At 43.4% G+C, this 21,208-nt stretch overlaps 2 protein-coding genes across 3 annotated transcripts in view; one reads left to right on the top strand and one right to left on the bottom strand.

Moving 5' to 3' along the window:
* Hmgxb3 (HMG-box containing 3) overlaps positions 1–18,112 on the bottom strand; it is a 45,213-nt gene extending 27,101 nt beyond the window's left edge. The window contains exons 1-6 of one of the 2 annotated variants that reach the window (XM_027402799.2): positions 17,638–18,112; positions 12,949–13,084; positions 12,135–12,309; positions 8,036–8,533; positions 6,785–6,883; positions 3,087–3,218 (exon numbers count right to left, since the gene is read on the bottom strand). In XM_027402799.2, coding sequence (XP_027258600.1) covers positions 3,087–3,218; positions 6,785–6,883; positions 8,036–8,533; positions 12,135–12,309; positions 12,949–13,082 — 1,038 coding nt within the window. In that variant the 5' untranslated portion in view covers positions 13,083–13,084; positions 17,638–18,112. The remainder of the gene's footprint in view (positions 1–3,086; positions 3,219–6,784; positions 6,884–8,035; positions 8,534–12,134; positions 12,310–12,948; positions 13,085–17,637) is intronic. The other variant, XM_027402800.2, reaches the window with a different exon arrangement.
* Positions 17,095–19,802, top strand: LOC113834342. Its single transcript, XM_035438723.1, has 5 exons — positions 17,095–17,127; positions 17,503–17,649; positions 17,738–18,435; positions 19,358–19,411; positions 19,614–19,802. The coding sequence occupies exons 1-3, from the start codon at positions 17,095–17,097 to the stop codon at positions 18,404–18,406; spliced, it is 849 nt and encodes a 282-aa protein (XP_035294614.1). The 3' UTR covers positions 18,407–18,435; positions 19,358–19,411; positions 19,614–19,802.
* Positions 19,803–21,208: the final 1,406 nt, after the last annotated feature.

Raw genomic sequence — 21,208 nt, 5'->3', positions numbered from 1 at the left:
AAGCTTCCCACAGTTGCCTCTGAGTCAAGATGCAGGACTCTCAGCTCCAGCACTACATATGCCTTCATGCTGCCATGCTTCCCGCCATTATGATAATGGACTGAACCCCTGAAACTGTAAGTGAGCCATCCCAATTATGTTTTCTTTATAAGTATTGCCATGGTCATGGTGTCTCTTCACAACAATAAAAACCCTAAGACAGTTACATAACTAAAAACTTGGGAAACAGAGGTTTGAACTCTAGGTGTAAACTCTAGAACTACGTTTTGGGATTATTTGGATTATTGGGATTATTTATCAGGTGTCTCCCTATCAGGAAGTGGTAGAACCCTACCTACTAGCTGGGGCCTATGGGAAGTTTTAGGACACTAGAAGCATGCTGTTGAAGGGGATTGTGGAATCCCATGCCAGTCCTTTCTCTCTTGCTTCCTGACCATGAGACAAATGGTTCTCAAATCCTCTTTTTCTACCTACAAAATGGCATTAATTCTTCTTTAAAAATCCTTCCTGGGGCTGGAGAGATAGCTAAGTTGTTAAGGGCCTTGGCAGTTTTCCAGAGGTCCTGGGTCCAATTCCCAGCAACTACATGGTGGCTCACAGCCATCTATGGTGGGATCTGATGCCTTCTTCTGGTGTGCAGGTGTACATGAAGATAGAGCACTCATACACATAAAATAAGTAAATCTTAAAACAAAATAAACCCCAAATCCTTTATTTTATTCTAGTCCTTCTAAGAGTCTTTTCTCTCCAAACTGATGAGACATGACTATCTACTCCATTCACTTTGACTCTAAAAATGTATAATCTCATGTAAAAAACAGGGTAAATACATGTTTTATTCAATCAGTGTTGACTGAATGGTAAGTCAACCCACAGTATGATGCTCATTTACCATGCACTTGCCTGGAAGTCCAACTGCAGGTGATCAAACACCCTGTTATGACCTCTAAGGGCACAAACTCACACACAAACACATACACATAATTTAAAGATAATAAAAGAGGGCTAGAGAGATGGCTCAGCAGTTAAGGCACTGGCTGCTGTTCCAGAGGAAGAGGGTTTGATTCCTAGCACCCAGTGATGGCTCACAATTGTCTGTAAACTCCAGTTCCCTCTTCTGGCCTCTTTCCACACTGCATACATGTAGTGTACATACATTCATACAGGCAAAACACTCATACAGATAAAAATAATTTTTTTTCCTTTCTTTCTTTCTTTCTTTTTTTTTTTTTTTTTGGTTTTTCAAGTGGCTTTGGAGGCTGTCCTGAAACTAGCTCTTGAACTCACAGAGATTCGCCTGCCTCTGCCTCTTAGTATTGGGATTAAAGTCGGTGCGCCACCAGCACCCGGCCCTTTTTTTTTTTTCTTTCTTTTAAATGGTGATAACTATTAAATAAATGTGTTAAGCACCTACAGAGACAGTCATTTGTTCTTCCCTCCGGACATCAGGGTGCTTCATGAGAGACTCACATTTACAATGAGCAATCACTCATCATTTTGCATTCATTTAAAATATACAAAACCCAATGGGGTTTGGCTATAGAGACAAACAGACAGGAAGAAGAATGGATGGTGGGGAAGGGTGGACACTCTAAAGTCAGAATGTCTGGATTTGACTACAGGAAATGTGGACTAGTGAGTAAGTGCTGAGGCTATAATCAGTTGTCAGAGTGCCTATCTGGCATATGCAAGGCCCTGGATGTGAGCCCCAGCACCATACACACTGAGAATGACGGTGAACAGCTGTAATCTCAGCACTTGAGGCAGAAGTAGAAAGTTTAGAAGTTCACCAGTTTGAGGCCAACCTGAGATACATTAGAGTCTGTCTTAAAAAATGAAAAAGGAAAAAAAAAAAAGAAGAAGAACAAGAAGAAAAAGAAGAAAGGGAGAGCGGGAGGGAGAGTGCACACAACCAGAATGAACTTTGAACATCAGGTTAAGGACTTTCATTTTCAATAGCAGCTATTGGGGCTGGAGAGATGGCTCAGGGGTTAAGAGCACTGGTTGCTCTTCCAAAGGATCCTGATTCAATTCCCAGCAAGTGCATGGCTCACAACTGTTAACTCAGGGAGATTTGATGCCTTCTGGAGTCTGCAGGCACTGAATGCACATGCTGCACAGACATACATGCAGACAAAACACCCACACACATAAAAAAGAAATATAGCAGCTATTAAAAAATGATCTTGAGCTGGACAGTGGTGGTTCATGCCTTTAACCCAGGACTCAGGGAGACAGAAGCAGACAAAGCTCTGTGAGTTCAAGGCCAGACTGGTCTACAGAGTGAGTTCCAGGACAGCCAGAACTACACAGAGAACCCCCCAAAATATCTTGAGCTAAAGAATGAAAAGATACAGCGACCATCAGACAGAACTATGCAGCTAGTATAAAATATTAAAATTCAACATTAATTGGAAGTGAATAAATTACCACATTGTAGTCTCTTGTGGAAAAAGATTGTAGCAATTATGTAGTTCAGGCAGCCCTGAACTCACTATGTAGCCCAAAGTGGTTTTAAACTTCCAATCCTGCCTGTCTCCCTAGTGCTAGGATTACAGGTGTGCACTACTATATCTAGCTAAAGATTACTTGGGTTTTTTTGTTTTGTTTGTTTGAGACAGGGTTTCTCTGTGTAGCTTTTGTAGACCAGGCTGGCCTTGAACTCAAGGAGATCCGCCTGCCTCTGCCTCCCGAGTGCTGGAATTAAAGGCATGCATCACCACTGCCTGACTATTGTTTTAGGAATACTTAATGATGGACCAAGAAGATTGCTTAGAAAGCTACTTGTCACCAAGTTTGATGAATTTGATCCACTGGATATACATGGTGAAAGCAGAGAACCAACTTCCAGAAGTTGTCTTCTTACCTCCATGTGTGTACAGTGAGTGGCAGAGGCCCACACATTTAGACATAAGATAAATAAATGTGCTTTAAACACACACACACACACACACACACACACACACACACACACACACACACGAACATCACATACACTTTAAAAAGATTAAAACAAGCCAAACAAAAACAAACAAAAGTTAAAAACACTAACTTAAAAACAAACAAAAATACCGAATAGACCTTACCTTTGGTATCCACTTCCCTCCTAGGAAGTTACCACAAGTTGGGCACTTAGGTGGCTTGTGCCTGGTGACATAGGTAAAGGAACAACCCGGGCTCGTGCATGTCCCATGGCCTCGGCGGGTATATGTAGTGGTCTATAAAGCAAGCAGGCAAGCAAACAAACAAGAATAAGACCAAGAATCCAGCCCAAGATTTTGCTGACTATTATAGCCACAACATCCAGAGGACAACAGCTTAAGCACCACAACACCACAGAAGATCAGTTAGAATGATCCTTTGGTACAAACTCACCAGGGCTACACAGGTACCAGCAGTGATGGCTGTTACTGAATGTGGTAGCACACAGTGCTCAACACTATCAGAATCTCATTTAATCCTCTCAGTGATGCTTGCTACTGTGGCTAATACTGTTGAAATGTTTTGCCTCAAATCATATGTGGGTTTGGAGTGACGGCGTGGTGATTAAGAGCACTAGCTGGTCCACCATGGACCCAGATTTGATTTCCAGCACCCACATGGTGGATTACAACGGTCTGTAACTCCAATTCCAAAGGATCTGAGACCCTCTTCTGGATTCCTTGGGCACTAGGTACAGATGTGGTACACAAGACACGCATGCGCGCGCGCGCACACGCGCACACACACACACACACACACACACACACACACACACACACACACACACACTTAGTTGGGTGTAGTGGCACGTATCTTTAAACCTTTAATCCTAGCACATGGAAGATAGAGGAGGCAGACTGAGTTTAAGGCCAGCCTGTTCTACATGGTGAAATGTTTATTAAACTGTTAGGTTAATCCCTAACTTCTCTACATGACCATGTGGGCCTTTAGGCCTGGTTCACACAAGAAATCAAGAAATTTGGACCTATGGGCAAAAAAGCCCTAGAATCTTGTAAGCAGAGCTCACTGCACAATTCTGGATGAAGTTCAGAAGAACAGTACACCAACAGAAATGCAGGAGTGATGGCCTGGCTTATCAGGCTTCAGACAAGACCAAGGACTATTGAGAACTGGGCTAGAGTCCCACTATATTATATTCAGAAAATACATCTGCAGTCTGCCTGTGTCCTGGTAACTTGAGTAAGGCTGGATCAAACGTAACAAGCCATTTCTTTAGCAGAGGAAATCTCAAGAGACCATAGTATTCAGACTGAGGCATAGCTACTGCCCATGGCTCTTACTCAGATCTGAATATACAAATAGAGGAAATGAGCAAGGCAGGAGTAGAGAAAGTAGCTGTAACTGTTACAGAGAAACCTTTAGCTCTAACTGGGACACAGACAAGATGGTCTGAAAGCAAGACCCCACCTCAAAGGCTCCAACTCTTGAAAATGCAAATTCAGGAGATAGTCTGGACTGGAAGAGAGGTTGAAAGTTCTCTACTTAAAAACAATCACCTGGAGAAGTTTTTCCTGTTGCAGCTGCCAAGGCACGCAGAGGCCACTAAAGCTTTGACCTATGTAGGCAGGACCACATCTTGAGTGAGCAAGAGAATGTAGCAGCACTTTCTACATGGTTTTGTAGATATGCAAAATGAGTTATGGGGTCATAGAGGTCTGCACCAAGGTTCCAGAACACCTCTGAGGCCAGGTAATATGTAGCAAGATCAGAGTCCCTTCAAAGACCAGAAACTCCTGTGTGATGGAAAAAGCATGGAAACTAACTAGTTGCTAACAGTAACTAATAAAACCAAATCTAAAGAACAGAGTAGACTTCAGAGCAAAGAACATTATTAAAGGTCATTTCATAATAACAAGGGGTCCAATTTATGCAGATGACATAACAGTCTTAATATTTATATAACCAAGAGTCCAAATGTACAGAATAAAAACTAACAGGCTGTAAGAAGAAATAGAAACATTCACAGTGACAATACGATGTCTTTCCCAATGCTGACAGAACAGACAAATCAAAGAGCAGCATGGATACAAAAGAGCTGAACAATATTATCAATCACCCTGACCTAATCTGATATGAATGCAACATTCTATTAAATAGCAGAATACACACTTATCAAGACAGACTATATTTTGGGCAGTAAACCATTTCACTGTAGGATTCAGGATCCCCCTGGAGTTGGGGTCCTACATCCAGCATGAGGGTTGGGAATGGCACTCAGGTCCTCTGCAAGAACATCAAGCACTCTTAACCACTGAGCCATCTCTCCAGTGCCTTGTTACCTTGTATACTTTACTTTTTCTTTTGTGGTCGTTTGAGACAGGATTTCTCTGTGTTAACAGCCCTGGCTGTCCTGAAACACCCTTTGTAGACCAGGCTGGCCTCGAACTCATAAAGATCTACCTGCTTCTGACTCCACTGTGCTGGGATTAAAGGTGTATGCCAGCACAACCTGGCTTTTACTATCATTTTTAAAAAGAAGGTAATAAGGGCATTTTATAAATATCTCCAAATCCAGCACTGGGAGACTGAGGTAGGATAGTGTTCAAAGCCAACCTGGGATTCTTGGCAATCCCAGGATTCTTGGCAAATTCTAGAATAGTCTAGGTTATAGAGAGAAATCTTATATGAATGAATGATTAAATACAATTAACCTAAATAATCAGAATTTTTCAGAAAGACAAAATACCAAAAAGTCATGAAAAAAACAACAAAAAAAGTAATACAATGGTGGGACACAAGTGACCCATAACTATAATCTTAGCACTCTCAAGGCTTAGGCAGAATTGCTGGTAATTCCAGGACAGCCTGAGCCACAAATAAGACCCTGTCTCAAAATACCCCCAAACAAGCAAATAAGTAACCTACTTCTTTGTATGTTTTAAAATTAAGACATAATTTCAGTCAACATACAAAGTTCCTGCCTGACTTGACTATTCTATTAAACAAATTTGGAAGAAAAGATGTGGCTCTAACACCAACTTTTCTAGGAAATATTATACTTCCCAGTCCATGAGGCAAGTATCACCTTAATAAGAACACAAGACAAACCAGACAAGAAAATTAGAGATCCATACCCCGATGAAGTTAAGACACAAAGTTTTAACACACATCCAAAACAAATATATAAGAGGGAAGACAGATCACTACAAGTGAGTTTACCCCAGAAATGCCAAGTTAGCATCAACATCTAATAAACAATGAAATCTACCACTTCAGCCAGGTGTGGCACATGCCTTTAATCCCAGCACTTGGGAGATAGAGACAGGTGGGTCTCTGTGAGTTCAGGCCATCCTGGTCTACAAAGTGAGTTCCAGAACAATTAGGGTTACAGTGAGACCTTGTCTCAAAATGAAACAAAATTAATTTCTAAAAAGCCCCCCCTTTACTAAATACTACCAGGGACACAGCACCAAAAAACATGAAGTATTTAGGAATACATCTCAGTCCAGAAGTTGCAGCATTTGATGGGCTGAATTCTGACTTGTTTACATCCTGGAGGATTTCAACTTCTCCTTCTCTAGGCTGTTTTCTCATCTGTGCAGTGATAACATTTAACTAGATCAGTGGCTCCACAGTGCTCTGAAACCTACCTCCGGGTGTTTTAAGAAGTCTATATACTTGGGGGAGTTCATAGGTACCTTCAGGGTTCCCGACCATCAACATGTGGCCCAGGGAATCCCAAAGCCCACTGCTGGTTCCCATGTCATAAGGCTGTAAGACCCTGGAAAACTACTTTTAATAGAAGAAAATGTCCATGGAGCGCTAATTCCCCACTACTGACCAGTTTGATGGAGGAGGGGTTCTCCACAACTGAGTAAGCAGGCAGAGGCAGCATGATGAACTGAGGGGTTGAAGCAGAGGAGCCATTCTCACTGGAATCCTGTGCACAATGGAGAGGATAGTTAAACAGTGGGCAGAAGAACACCCAAGGTCACCCACAACACTGGAAGACTGCATCAAGCACAAAACTCAGACAATGTGCTCATCCAGTATGCTCAACAAAAGAATAGTTATCTCAAAATAAGGAGATAACTTAGAAACAGAGAAAGTCACTACCAACAGAAGATGTGCTATGATCACTTCACAGGTGAGAAAACTAGAGCTGTAATGACTGAGATCTCCTAAGATCTCCTAAGCACTCACTAAGTGCATCTGATCCTATTAAGTGGTACTGGAGAGATGGCTCAGTGATAAAGAGAACCAGTTGCTCTTCCAGAGGACCTGGATTTGTTCCCAGCACCACACAGCAGCTCAAAATTGTTCTTAACTGCCCCCACCAGATCAGGGGCAATGATTTACTATCGCAACAAATAATAAAACAGATATACAGATAGAGTTCTTTGGGCTACCTGTTCTCTTTTACCCAGGTCATCAGGTATACTATAACACACTTATCCTGAAGAGGACTCCTATTCCTCTAGGATGCTATCCTATTCAGGGAGAAAGAGGAACACTATACTCAGGGCATTGGGGCAGCTCCCCGAAAATCAATGAGACTTTTGCTTTCAACCAAGAATCCCTTGGTACAGTAGAGAATGATTTGTTGTTGTTTTTTCTTTTTAATTAAGGTTTTTGGCAACAAGCACCTTTACCCACTGAGCCATCTCACTGACCCCAGATTTGTCTGTCTTTCTCAGGACTTAGTTCCATAACCTTGTCCTTGGAGAGAACTTTTCTTCCTATTCGCACGAATATCCACGAGTTTTTCAGGAATTCCCATGTATAGTTCAAGATGCCATTGTGTTTTTTGAAAGCGACTTCAGGACACAAAATCCTGATTGGCACTAATAGCATGAAGCTCTTGGCTTTAACTCACAGATAGCTTTAAAACCATTTCCAGCCCTCTTGCTCATGCACCTCACATAGTATCTTACGTGAGGAAAACTCTCACTGAGCTAGGCTGAGAGGTTAGGTAAGATGCCTGAGAAACTGAGAACTCTGGAGCAAGTCTAAGGCCTGGAAGTACCACACCTATTCCCGCCATTGTAAGAATACCAGACAAAGCAAAAGACATTGGTGTAAAGCCACTTACCCTCATGACTGTTAACACTGACAAGCTTTCTCCAACCTGAGAGTGTGGCACAGCCAGGCTGCCAGTGGGGACATCTGGTGAGCCATTTACTAAGGTCTCTTCAATTACCAGGCTTGTCTGGTAAGGATGGTGGCTCTCTCCTACCTCCAAGGATGCCTCCTCCAGGAGCATATCTTGGCTGAGGATCTCTGAGGTGGCAATCTCCTGCACAGCACCTGGCTGGGAAAGGGCTCCCACCTCCTCAGCCAGGGCCTCCACAGCGAGGCACTGCTCTGCCATGCCTGCATGGCTGGGTACTACATCCGGGGAAGCATGAGACACGAGAGTAGATCCTTTAGGAGACATCTGGTTCTGAGCCACACACAGCTCTAGCTGAGGGCAGCTCCTATCTTCCTGCAGGGTGCTCTTGGGAATGATGATGTAATCCGATCGGGGAAGGATTTTGCGGAAACCTGGGATGTCTGGAACCACAGCAGTCAGTGCAGAGAGCTTAGAGTTCTGAGAATGAGGAAGCCAAGAGGGAAATAAGCAGAGATGAATGGATGAAGAGCTCAGGAAGTCATTCATATTAGCTCTCTTTATTTTTTCTGCAAAAGGAAGCAGGCTCTACTGCCTGACCTAATTCAGAAAAGATCAGCACCTGTCAACAGCAATGTCATCTTCATTAGAATCAATGTACTTTACTTGGCTCAAGAAACTGTAGGATGGATTAGACTCTGCTGTTAGGTCTTTCCACAGTTGGGATTGAACTGGGGGATTTGAGCATCCTGGAAAAATGTTCTACATCTGTGGCACTGAAATTTGGGTACAACACAGATCCCGGCTTCCAAAACAGGGAGCTTGAACACTGGGTCTGCATAGTCTTGAGCAAATTTTTTCCCCTCTTGAAACCTCAGCAACCACTTGTTGGTTTTTCCTGTTTTCTTTTTGTTTTGTTTTTATGGAATCTGGCAATATGCAAGATCCTTTTAAGATTTGATACTCTTAAGTTATAGAGTAACAATTTAAATACCAAAACAAGTACTACTAGATTATCAAACAGTTTAAATAAAAACTCAAAAAAGCAAAATACAATTATACAGAAGATTAAGATGGAACTAAAGATGATACATCAGGATTTTGACCTCAGTAATTTTTCCAGACTTACACAGATGAACAGGTTACCAAGCTAAGAAAGCTTTGTGAGAGGAATTATGTATGGCAAGGACTATCTGGTAAGGCCCTGAATCTGTTAAGGGGGTGCAGGGAGGAGACCTAAGATCTTTTTTTTTTTTTAAAAGATTGTATTTATTATTTTGCCTCCACATAAGCCTGCACATCAGAAAAGGGCACCAGATCTCATTCCGGATGGTTGTGAGCCACCATGTGGTTGCTGGGAATTGAACTCAGGACCTCTGGAAGAGCAGCCAGTGCTCTTAACCATCTCACCAGCCCCAAGACCTAACATCTTAAAAGTCAGAAATTTGTTGAAACTTGTGATTTAATTTAATCAAAGGCAAAATTCATGAGGCTAGTAAAGTCCAAGACATAAAATTAGTAAAACATAAACAATGTGAACTCCAGTTCTTTTTAAAGATCAAGGCCAGGTACTACAAACAACCCTGCATAGCAAATCAGTATCCAAAAGAGGAATTTGTACTTGTTTTTTTTTTAACTTAAAAGTAAAAGTCATCCAATAGGAGAAATAGAACAAAGTGGATGGTTAAATAAAAACCCCAGTTTAGTGGAAAAAAGAATTTCAAAGCACCTTTTAAAGGCACACTGAAATCAATTACAAGAGCATCTTTAGAGAACTCAAAAGGGAGAGTCCATGGGACTACTTAAGGCTCAAAGGCAACACTCAAAGATAAGAGTTAAAAGACACAGAGATGAAATGTGAAGGTAGACAGAGCTGAGTCCTTTATGAACTGCAGAGGTAAAGGGAAATGGCATTTTCAAAATGCCCTCAGAAGATGATACATTAGGCAACGAGATTAAATGGTGGTTAAGTAAATAGAACTGTCTGGACTAGAACAAAGAGAACAGGACTAGGTGGCAAACTACAGACTTGAAGGAATAGCACAGGAACCACAATGAACAGGAAGGGCCATCAAAAAGAGACAGTCTGCAGGACTCCTAACAGTCTCAAGATGTAGTCTCATCCAAACACCAGGCGATCTAGAGACAACTCATCATAGAAGCTTTGCCAAGTTTTAGTGCCTTCCAGATGCCCATTAACCGGCATTTTTTTCTTTTTACACGGTACTGGATTTTTTCTGTTTGTTTCTTTGTTTTGTTTTTTGAGTCAAGGTTTCTCTGTGTAGCCCTGGCTGTCCTGGAACTTGCTCTGTAGAACAGGTTGGCCCTAAACTCAGAGATCTGCCTGACTTTACCTCCTGACTGCTGGGATTAAAGGTGTGTGCCACCACAGCCTCAATGGATCTTTAAAATTTTTTTAGGTTTAATTATTTTGTGTGTATGAGTGCTTTATAGGTATGTATGTATATACACCGTATGTATGCCTGGTGTCCAAGAAGGTCAGAAAAGGGCATCAGATTCCCTGGAAATGTGGTTGCAAGTTACCATTTGGGTGCTGGGAACCAAACCTGGATCCTCTGCAGGAACAGCCAGGTGTACTTAACCACTGAGTCATCATCATTCCAGCCCTACATTATATATTTTAAATATGATGATTGCCCACAAGATCCATTTTGCAGATGAGAAAACATGTAAATTCAAAAATTTAAATGATTCTTCCAAAATCTTGATGGTAGTGGTGGAAATGAGTGAAAACAAGCTCATTAATAAGGAAAGAAAACCACTGCAGATAACATAAAAAATTTAGTCTTGATAAAAATCTCAATCATGGAATGATTTGGTTATCAGACAAAAAGGTTGCTGCCTTTATTTGCTGTTTTGAGAGACTGGCTATAAGGATGAAACCCATGGTAATCATGCTAAGTATATGCACCGAAACTGAGTTAAATCCCCAACTCTCAAGATTGCATATTTTAGAATATGGGAGCCATATGAAATAGGCTTTCTTATATTTTCTTATATTTTCCCTCCTCAGCCTCACCTGTGTTGGGGTTATGTCCCAGGCTTGTTATAAACAAGTCAGCTAGCCATAGAAATATACACTAGCATCTTCTAGATAGTAGGTAACACAAAGCTACTGCAGAAGAGGAATATATAGACAGCAAGGACAAAATAATCTGACTGGCAGTGGTGAACGGCTGTTGGAATCTTTGCTCTTTACATTTCCAAAAAAAAAAAAAAAAAAAAGTTTGGGTTAAAAGGTTTTGGCCTGCAATCACTATAGAGTTCCCATGGGAATTTCAATTTTAAAAAACCCAGCTGGGGAGGCATACAGCTCAATGGCAGGGAGCTTGTCTACTATGAATGAAGCTGTGGGTTCTACCACCAAGTACCATCAAAACAAGTGTCTCTGTCACTGGAAGATAACTAGAGATAATAAATGGCAGATTTATTGCCATTTTAGACATCAGCCAGCCTAACGTCATCCTCACTAGTTCTTTAGTTAAGGGCTCAAAGCCCCAGTCACCACCATCAACCTTGGCTTTAACTTGTATTTTTCTTCTGGTATAGTTCAAAAGCACATGGTATCACACAAAGCAGCTTTACTGCTTTTCATACAAACCTAATTGCTAATGGTTATGCTAGTCAAAACAACAGATGGACTATACCATATTCAATTAGTAATATGAAAACATGGGATAGAAGAAATGCCTATATAAGGCTACTATATTAAGGAAAAAGATCATTACTATGAGGATAAGGAGCTTCAGTTATAGTAAAGATCAGAAAAGGAACCAAAGGCTTATTATAAAGAACTTGGAAAATGTCAGTTCTCTGTTCTTTTACAATGAAAAAGAATGCAGAGCATCATAGAAACAGACACAATACCAGACTCAAGAAAGGTAATTTTAAAAAGCTTTTCAAAAGTCATGAGAACAATGGGGGTTGGTTTCCCCAGGTCTTTATCCATTAAAACAATGTGGGGGTCGGGTGTGTGTGTGTGTGTGTGTGTGTGTGTGTGTGTGTGTGTGTGTGTGTGTGTGTGTGTGTGTGTGTGTGTGTTAGGAAAATAAATACTTACAGGATCCAAACCTTCTTTCTCTAGCTTGGCTTTCTCCAAGTAGTAACTTCTCTCGGCCACACTGAGAAGTCTCCAGCTCTCACTAATCTTCTTATTGATTTCGGACTGTGGGAGGTGGGGGAGCTCCTGCTGCACTTTCAAGTAGATGTCATAGTAGTATAGAAGGTAAGCAGACCTGCAGAAGAAAGAACTGCCCTTACTTCAACCAGCACTTGCTGAAATGGTAGGAGAGTTAGTCAAAAGCCGATAAAGCAAAGCAAAACGAAACCTCTCAATTCAAAGCACTGTCCCTAAACAAAGAACATCTGTAAAACCCCTAGTTATAAAATCAAATGTAGCCAAAAATGCAGGGGTCCACTCTCAGGTCAAGGTTACAGTACAGGTTGACTACCCAGGCTTGTTGCACACGTACATTACTCCTCTATTCTACCTTTGGTCATCTAACTACAAAAATATCTCTTCAAGACTGAGAGAAGCAAGTAATTATCAAAGGGATCCAGTGCTAGTTACATCAGTCAGAAATTTTCAGTTTTCAAAGTGAGGAGGGAAATTAAAGTAGATAATATCTACTTTAATATATCTTGAATAGTATCTACAAGAGTTCACAGATTCTAGCATTACATGGCACAACTTCCTTTAAAGGTCTGGAACAAGCAAAGTCTGTCCCTCCACACCCCCAGTCTCTCTCCTGCTCTGCGCCAATGCCCACTCAGACACTGACAACTGCACTCTAAATGAATCTTTATCTTTTTCAACACAGCCCTCCAGCAAACCTGCTGATAAATACCATCACAACCAAAGTATTAAAGCTAACCTGGGTTTCTTGGCCTTTTCTCCTTGTAGTTTATACTTTCTCTTCTTCTTAGGTGGCCCAGGGGAAGTGTAATAAGCTTCCTCAATCTCCTCCATCACGACAGTTACCTCAGCACCATCATACGGTGTATCCATGGCTAGAGAAGAGGCAAGTCAACAGACAGTTCTAAATATCCAAAGTGAAAGGAACAGCAGCCTCCACTCCAAGACGAGCAATCAACTGTTAGGGTCTTAAGATTTAGACATTTCCCAAATTCAAAAGATCCTAACAAGTACATGTGGTATTTGATTCTTAGGGATTTGAGGGCTCCAGTTATTTCTGCCCTGAATGAAAATCTCTAGACGGGAAGAAATCAAATGTCTCCAGTGAGTCTTTTCCATTTATATTTCTCAGGGAATGCAGTAGTCCCATATGATGAGACTTTCTTAAGAAGTCAGTCAGTCGTCCGTCTGTCCTGTCCGTCCCTCCATCCATCCTTCCTAGTACCAAGTACCTGGCCAAGAATTAGAAATCCTGGCCCTGCCCTTACAGTTTAATCACCTTAAATAACAGTTTCAATGATTCAACTAAATGTGTAATAAGGAACTTTATATGTAAGAGATTTACTTTGCCAGCTTTGTGAGTTGAGGCAGGTCTAACTACTTTAGATTCTGTTACGTCTTTCCTGTATGTTAAAAAAGTGGGTAGGGAGCTGGAAAGATAGCTCAGTGGTTAAGAGCACTTGTTTGGTTCCCAGCATCCACATGGTAGTTCACAAATCATCCACAACTTCATGTCCAAATGTCATGTCCTCTTCTGACCTCCACTACAGGCATTAGGCGTGCACAGATATACAGGCAGGCAAAACACTAATATAAATACAATAAACAAATCTAATAAAAAAAATTTAAAAGATGTCTCACCTTCCCACAGACTTGTGTATATGTGTTGGGGTTTTGTTACTTTGGGTACACGTATGTCTGAGGGTTCCTACTAAGGAATTTATTGATGTAATAAAACATCAATACCAGCTGGGCAGTGGTGGTGCATGCCTTTAATCCCAGCACTTGGGAGGCAGAGGCAGGTGGACCTCATTGAGTTCGAAGCCAGCCTGGTCTACACAGTGAGTTTCAGGATAGCCAGAACACAGCCAATTATACAGAGAAACCCTGTCTTGAAAAACCATAAAACAAAACAAAACAAGGATAACATCAATACCAAAAGCAACTTGGGGAGAAAAGAGTTTTATTTTAGCTTTCAGTTCTGCATCACAGTCCATCACAAAGGGAAGTCAGGGCAGGAACTGAAGTAGATCTGTCTGTCTGTCTCTGTGCGTGTGCGTGTGCGTGTGCGTGTGTGTGTGTGTGTGTTTGACAAGGGTTCTCTGGCTGTCTTGGAATTTATTCTGTAGACAAGGCTGGCCTCAAACACAGAGATTCACCTGCCTCTGCCTCCCGAGTGCTGGAATTAAAGGCATGTGCCACTACTGCCTGGTTACAGTCTGTTTTCCTGCCCACAATGAACTGGGCCCTCCACTCAATCATTAGTCAAGAAAATGCACCAATGCACTACAGGCTTGCTTGCAGCATGATCTGATGGGATATTTTCTCAACTAAGGTTCCCTCTCCCAAAATACTGACTCTAGCTTTTGTCAAGCTGACATAAACTAGACAGCAAGACATGCATGGGAGTAAGTGCAAGTGTGTGTATGCGGAGCTCCCCAAATTGTCTAGGCTGGCTAGCTCTGGACCCCAGGGATTGCCTGGCACTGAGATTACAGTGAGTCACTTTTTAAACTCAGATTCCTATGCTTACCTATAATAAACATTTCTTCAACTAGACCCATTCTCACAGATTTACATGGTAGAACCCAAAGGACTTAACTCACATAATTGCTGGAGAACATCCAGTACTGTACTTAAGAAAGAGTTCATTATTATCATCATTAAAGATTATCATCTGTGATAGCAGATGATGTGAGATAGCAACCTATCCAAATATCGAAAATCGGTTTGTTTTTTGTTTTTTTTTTCTTATGTATGTGTGGAGGGGTTCGAGACAGGGTTTCTCTGTGGCTTTGGAGGCTGTCCTGGAACTAGCTCTTGTAGACCAGGCTGGTCTCCAACTCAGAGATCCACCTGCCTCTGCCTCCCATGCGCCACCACCACCTGGCAAAAAAAAAAAAAAAAAAAAAAAAAATCAAGTCCCAGTTCTTTTCTTCGAAATGTTATGCTACCACCCAACTTGACTGGCAATTTTCTATTCGAGGACAAGTCAATAAACTCTGATGGAAACGTTCTCTATTAATGTTGCCCAATATAGTAGCCACTAGTCAAAGATGTTATTGGGTACTTGGAATAGGGCTAGTAGCCCAAAATGGACTAATTTTCAGCATAATGAACTGTAACTGTATAGCTATGACTATTGTGTAGGACAGTACAGATCTAAACAGTAACCTTGCTGGTGTGCTAGGGGATACTTGTAATCCCAGAATTTGGCATGCCGAGACAGCAGGATCAGGAGTTCAAGACCCGACCATGGTACATCAGATCCTGCCTCAAAAACCAAAGCCAAAAACTAAACAGTAATCTGACAAAACAACAAAGCTCTCTGGTGTTAGCCTAAAATAAAACAAACAAAAAACAAAACAGAAGATCAGTTTTGTCTAGGAAAAAGACAGGCCTAAAAATCAGAATGAACAGTCCAAGAAGAGCTAATTTATTTGTGGCCAAACATTAAGTTGGATTTCACCAACTCAATCCTTAGGAGAAAGCTCCAAGAATCACCTGAATTTATTGAGTTGAGAGGGAAACATAGTTGTTCTTGAAAATCTACTTAACAGATATTAGGAAATGGAGTTGTGGCGTAATCACCAAGGACCCACAGGTGTGGCACAAAGCCCACACACAAATTAAACCTCACAAATGATAACTGAGAAGAATGAAGAGAAAGGAGAATCCAAGAAACTTGGATGCAAGTCAAAATTCTTACCACTTGAACAGAGGCAAGTGTATTCCATATCCTAAATGTCAGCTATTTCTCATTAGAGATGAAGATGAATAAACTGTGGCTAAGCTTGAGAAAAGCCCCCCCCCCCTTTTTGGTCTTTTTCTTATTTTTAATGGATGTGTGTGTGCTGTGTGCATGCATGTTCATGTGTTGGTGGAAGATGCAATATGTGGAGACCCAAGATTAACGTCCAGAATCTTACCAGATCACTCTTTCTTTTCTTTGAGGCAGGGTCTCTCGACCAAAACCAGAGATGGACAACATGACTAGCATCCTGAGGCTATTATTATAGATAGGCCATCATACACACCCAACACACGTGAGGTTCCTCTCACTCTTACACGTGCTATCTTCCTAGCAGCCAAAAACTATTTCTGACAGATATAAAAACTAAAATGCCTCCTCTACTACACCCAAACACACAGCATTTCACCCCTATTTTAAAAAATTATTACGTGTATGGGTGTTTTGCCAGCATGTTATGTCTGTGCACTATATGTGTGCCCAGTTCCCACAAAGGCCAGATGACTTCATCAGGTCCCTTGGAAGTAGGGTTACATGGTGAGCTGCCATGTGGGTGCTGGGAAATGAACCTTGGGCCTCTAGAACAGCCAGCACTCTTAACTGCTGAGCCATTTCTCCAGCCCCAATCTTAAAGGTACACACAGGTTAAGAAGATATTCCTTAGGTGTTTTATAGTTGTGACTGACTTCTCTTCTGCCATCCTTCCCCAAAACCTTAGTGGTTGGTGGGTGGGTGGGTAGGGGGCCGGGTGCATGCTTCCTAACACTCAGTGAAATCTAATGAGACAGTCCACAATGTGGCCCTATGAGCAAAAGGGAAATTGGTGCAGGGCAGCTGCAGTTCACATCAAGGTCATACAGACATCGAACTTTTTGCCCTATATATAATTGACTCCCTGGCCCTTAAGAGCCTTATCAAGAAGGCAGTATTACTTCAGGAGCGCACCTGTAAAGAATGGGACATCATGTTTCAGCGGCCAGAAACAACCAAGTTAAGGGCCAGCCATTACACCTTGGGGCATGAAAGGATTATCTTAGGTTTCTATTTGTTTGATTACAGTGTCTTACACCTGGGTCCAAGCTTGTTTTCACATCCTAAGCCTCGGTGAAGCAAAACCAAGAGATGCAGACAAACATGAAGGTTAAAAATAACAGCTCTGGGCGCTGGGTGTGGTGGTGAATGCCTATAGGCCTAGGACTCAGGAGATGGACGCAGGAGGACAGGGAAGTAGATGAAAGTTAAAATCACCTACATAGTGAGCTGCAGGCCATCCTGGGGTGCATGAGACCCTGTCTCAAACACCAAAACAAGTGGGGGCGGGGCGGGGTTGAGGTGGATCTGAATGCTACGAGTGTGATTACAGATCCCTAAGGACTTGAGCATGCTACTGACCCTCTCTAAGCCTTAGTTTTCTTATCTGCAGAATAGAGGAGCAGCACATAAAATGAAGACACTTTCTCACTATCGTACCAAGCCTTCCATGGAACCTCAGATGATGGCTTCTGGCGACTCGGCCACGGGTTACCTTCTTTCCCTCTCTAGGCTGTCCCTAAGCTACAGACTAAAGGGGACGGTTCACCGTGCAGCACCGGGCAACAGAAGCTGCAGCCGCAGGAGCCGCACTCGGGTGGCTGGGCAGTTCGGCTCCGCGGTGTGAGCCTAGTGGGCGGGACTTACCCGGAGGAGTTTGTGAGCCTCGCGGCTCACATTCCCGGGGGTACCCGGCCACGGGACTCGACAAGGGTGCTGGTCGGTGCACTCGCGCTCCCCGCTGTAGGCGAGAGGCGGCTCCGGTCGTGACAGCGGTAAAGAGAAAGTGGAGGCGAGAGCTCGCGCACGCATCCCGGGGGCTGGAGGAGCCCCGGCCCCGCGGCCCCGCCCGGCGACACACGGCGCGGAGTCGCCAAAGCTCCTCTCGCTCTTCCTCCGAGTCGCGCTGCGGGGTCGTGAAGGGCGAGTGGAGTACCGCAGGTTCGCGCACAGGCTCGGCCAACGCCTGCCGAGGGCCCCGGGGGTCGGGCCCCGGGAAGCCCGAGGAAGACAGCAAGGACACGAGCGTCTACGCGGCACCGGCGCGCTGGTGGCAGCGGCGACAGCACAGCACGGATCGCCAGGGAGACCCGTCCCGGCGGCCCTCGCGGCGCACCGGAAGCGGCCGGCGCGCGTGATTGCGTGCGACCCCCGCGCAAGCGCAACCGACCGGTCCTCTGTTGGAACCGATTGGAGGCTTGGGGGCTGGATGGGGGCAGGGGATCCGCTAAAGCGGACGGACAGCTTCCGGCCAAACTTCCCGGAGCCGGAAGCTAGTGCTGAGGTTGCGAAACAAGGAGCCCAACCCGCTCAGGGCAGGAATTTGGGACAGTCAGGTAACAGGGGCGGAGCTCTACCGAGCTCGGCCTCGCCTTTCAGAACTTTCTGGCTCCTTCAGGTTGAGGTTGATACTTAATGCTGCTCCAGGCTCCCCTCCTCACTCCGGTTAGCAGAACAATAGTGACTTTCTGGAACGAATGGCTGCATTGGATTTTCCCCGTCATAGGCTGTGCCACATTTAAACAAGTTCCTGCAAGACTGCTTGCAAATGTAGTGCTAGTGTCCTATTTAACACCTACCACTGTCACCACCTTCCCAAGCTACCATCGTCTGCCTGAGCTCATGCAGTTCTTCCCACCTCCACTCTGATCTCTACAGTCAACACAGTAGATTGTTGGGTTTTTTTTTGGGGGGGGGGGTTGGTAAAGATTTCACTGTATAACAGACCTGGCTGTCCTGGAACTCGCTCTGTAGACCAGGCCGACCTCGAACTCACTGAGATCCACCTGCCTCTGCCTCCCAGGTGCTGGGATTAAAGGGGTGCGCTACACGGCCCAGCCAGGTTGATCCTTTTTGCATGGCTGAATCTGATTAGGTGTCTTGTCTTTGGGCCTAGGAATGTAGATCGGTGATAGACGGCTACTCTATCATGTGCTTAGCCTTGAGTTCAATCCCCAAGAAAAATTTTTTCAAGCATAATAGTTTGACCAACACAAAAGATACTAGTTTGTCTCTTCATCCTCCCACGTCTACTCTCAGTATCAGTAGTTTTCAAAACCATGACATTGGAATATAAACTGATATGACTCTTCCATGATATGAAGGTTTTAACTGTAGATATGAGAGGGAACAGCTGTGAAGAGACACCATGACCACAGCCCTGCTTTTGTTATTGTTGTTTATTTGGTTGGTTGGTTTTGAAGTGTGGTTGTATATACAAAGTCTTTCATACATGCTTGTCAGAATGGAAAATGGTACGTCCCCATTAGGACTTGGGCACTGTTAACAAGTTTCACATGTCAGTATTGCCCCAATGGTGTCCCAAATTCTATGACTTATGTGCCTGAGACCTTTTTTATCTCTACAGGAACACCTGTCTGATTTCCAGGATACCCTGTGAAGAGAGCAACATGAGGAAAAGGTGCATGTAATCTCCTGAACCGTGTGTGTGTGTGTGTGTGTGTGTGTGTGTGTGTGTGTGTGTGTGTGCGTGGATTTGGCCTGGTGTAGGTCCCTTGTGTCATGCTATCATTACATCTCATGTTGAATTACATGAACATTGCCAATTCCATAGTTCTGGGAAAGTCTTTAAATGTACTAACCTTGCCTTTGGGTTTCTATAGTTCCACTTCTGGCTAACTGTTATTGTTAGCTGAAGTATGTCAACCAAAAATAGGAATTTTGGCCCTTTCCGTGGACTCACCGCAGACCAGAGTCCTCATCCAGTGGCTGATGAGAGCAGAGACAGACATCCACAGAAATACACTGAGCTGAAATCTGGAACTCAGTTGAAGAGAGGGAGGAATGAAGAACGAAGGGGTCTGTACCTGGTTGGAGAAACCCACAGAAACAGTTGGCCTGAAAAAGGGAAAGCATATCGACCCCAGATGCTCTTTGGGAGGACAGTACAGGACTAATCCAGCCCCCTGATCATGGATGCCAATGGGGAGGCCCCTGCACTCCTGGGATTTTTAGACATAGAGCAAAGGTTTACCAGCCTATAATCCTCTACCCCAAGGAAACTAGAAATCATGAATGACTCCAGAGGGAGGTGGACTGGCGTTTTGCCCTGGTGGGTGGGAGGGACTTCGAGAGCCCATCCCACTTGAAGGGATTCGCTCTGTCTCTGAACACATGGGGAGGGGCCTAGGCCCAGCACAGGAAGATTTGGTGGACTTGGTGGAACCCTGGTTGGGGGCCCTACCCTGCCTGGGGAGTGGCGGGTGGATGGGGTGGGGGGTAGGTTGGAGGTGGGGGAGAAGGAATGGGGGTGGAGGAGGGAGAGGGAGAGGGAAAGTATATGTGAAAATATTAATAATTTAATAAAAAAAGAAAAAAAAATAGGAATTTTGTGCTTAAAAGCTCACCTGAACGCCCAGTGTAGTTGCTGACCATCTAATAAAGACTTTCTATGTCTGAGCGTCTTCTTTGGTGGATATCCCTCAACAATTTTCAAATATGCAATGTATCAAAATCACTTTGAGTTTTTAAAACTAAATATGTCCCCATGGAGTCATATTCTTCATATCAGATCTGATTTGCACTCCCTTGTTGAGTCTCAAGTCTTTTTGTTTACTTATTTGTTTTGAGATATGGTCTTTGTAACGTAGCTTTGTCTGGCCTTAAACTTTCAACAGTCCTCCTGCCTCAGCAACCCCAGTGCTGGGATTACAAGCGTGTACTATCATGCCTAACTTCATTTTAAAACAGGAAACAAGTCCAGAGAGGGGTTGTACTGTAACTCATCCATTTCTTTTGCCATTATCTCCTACCCAAACCATCAGTAATAGCATCCAAATATCTCAATCTATTTTCCCACAAAATAATAGGATTAATTTTGTTTTTGTTTGCTTATTTGTTTGGTCCTCAAGACAGGGTTTCTTTGTGTAGCCTTGACTGTCTTGGAACACCCTCTGTAGACCAGGCTGACTTCGAACTCAGAGATCCACCTGCCTCTACCTCCTGTGTTGGGATTAAAGACATGTGACACCACCACCCGTTGAAATTGATTTTTTTAAAAATGCAAAGCAGGCAGAGAATAGTGGTTCATGACTGGGATCCTAGCCCTGGGGGAGACTGAGAAGAGGCTCTCCAGGTCCAGGAGAGACAGAGACATACAGAATAAGAATGAAAATGGATGTGAATGACCTTTTCTCTACAAACTCCCTGGAAAACCTGAATAGTTTCCCAGTACACTCAGAGTCAAGTGACTGCTGCT

This window comes from Cricetulus griseus, chromosome 2 (genome assembly GCF_003668045.3).
Source record: "Cricetulus griseus strain 17A/GY chromosome 2, alternate assembly CriGri-PICRH-1.0, whole genome shotgun sequence".
In the NCBI taxonomy this organism is placed as follows: domain Eukaryota; kingdom Metazoa; phylum Chordata; class Mammalia; order Rodentia; family Cricetidae; genus Cricetulus; species Cricetulus griseus.
Note: the sequence above shows the minus strand (reverse complement) of the source record. Positions and strands in the feature narration are given on the sequence as shown.

Excerpts from the sequence above, each read along its gene's own strand:
- LOC113834342 (XM_035438723.1), top strand. The coding sequence starts at position 17,095 with ATGAAGGTTAAAAATAACAGCTCTGGGCGCTGG. Across the intron at positions 17,128-17,502 it reads ATAACAGCTCTGGGCGCTGG|GCTGTCCCTAAGCTACAGAC; the intron begins GTGTGGTGGTGA and ends TTCCCTCTCTAG. Across the intron at positions 17,650-17,737 it reads GGACTTACCCGGAGGAGTTT|GCGAGAGGCGGCTCCGGTCG; the intron begins GTGAGCCTCGCG and ends TCCCCGCTGTAG.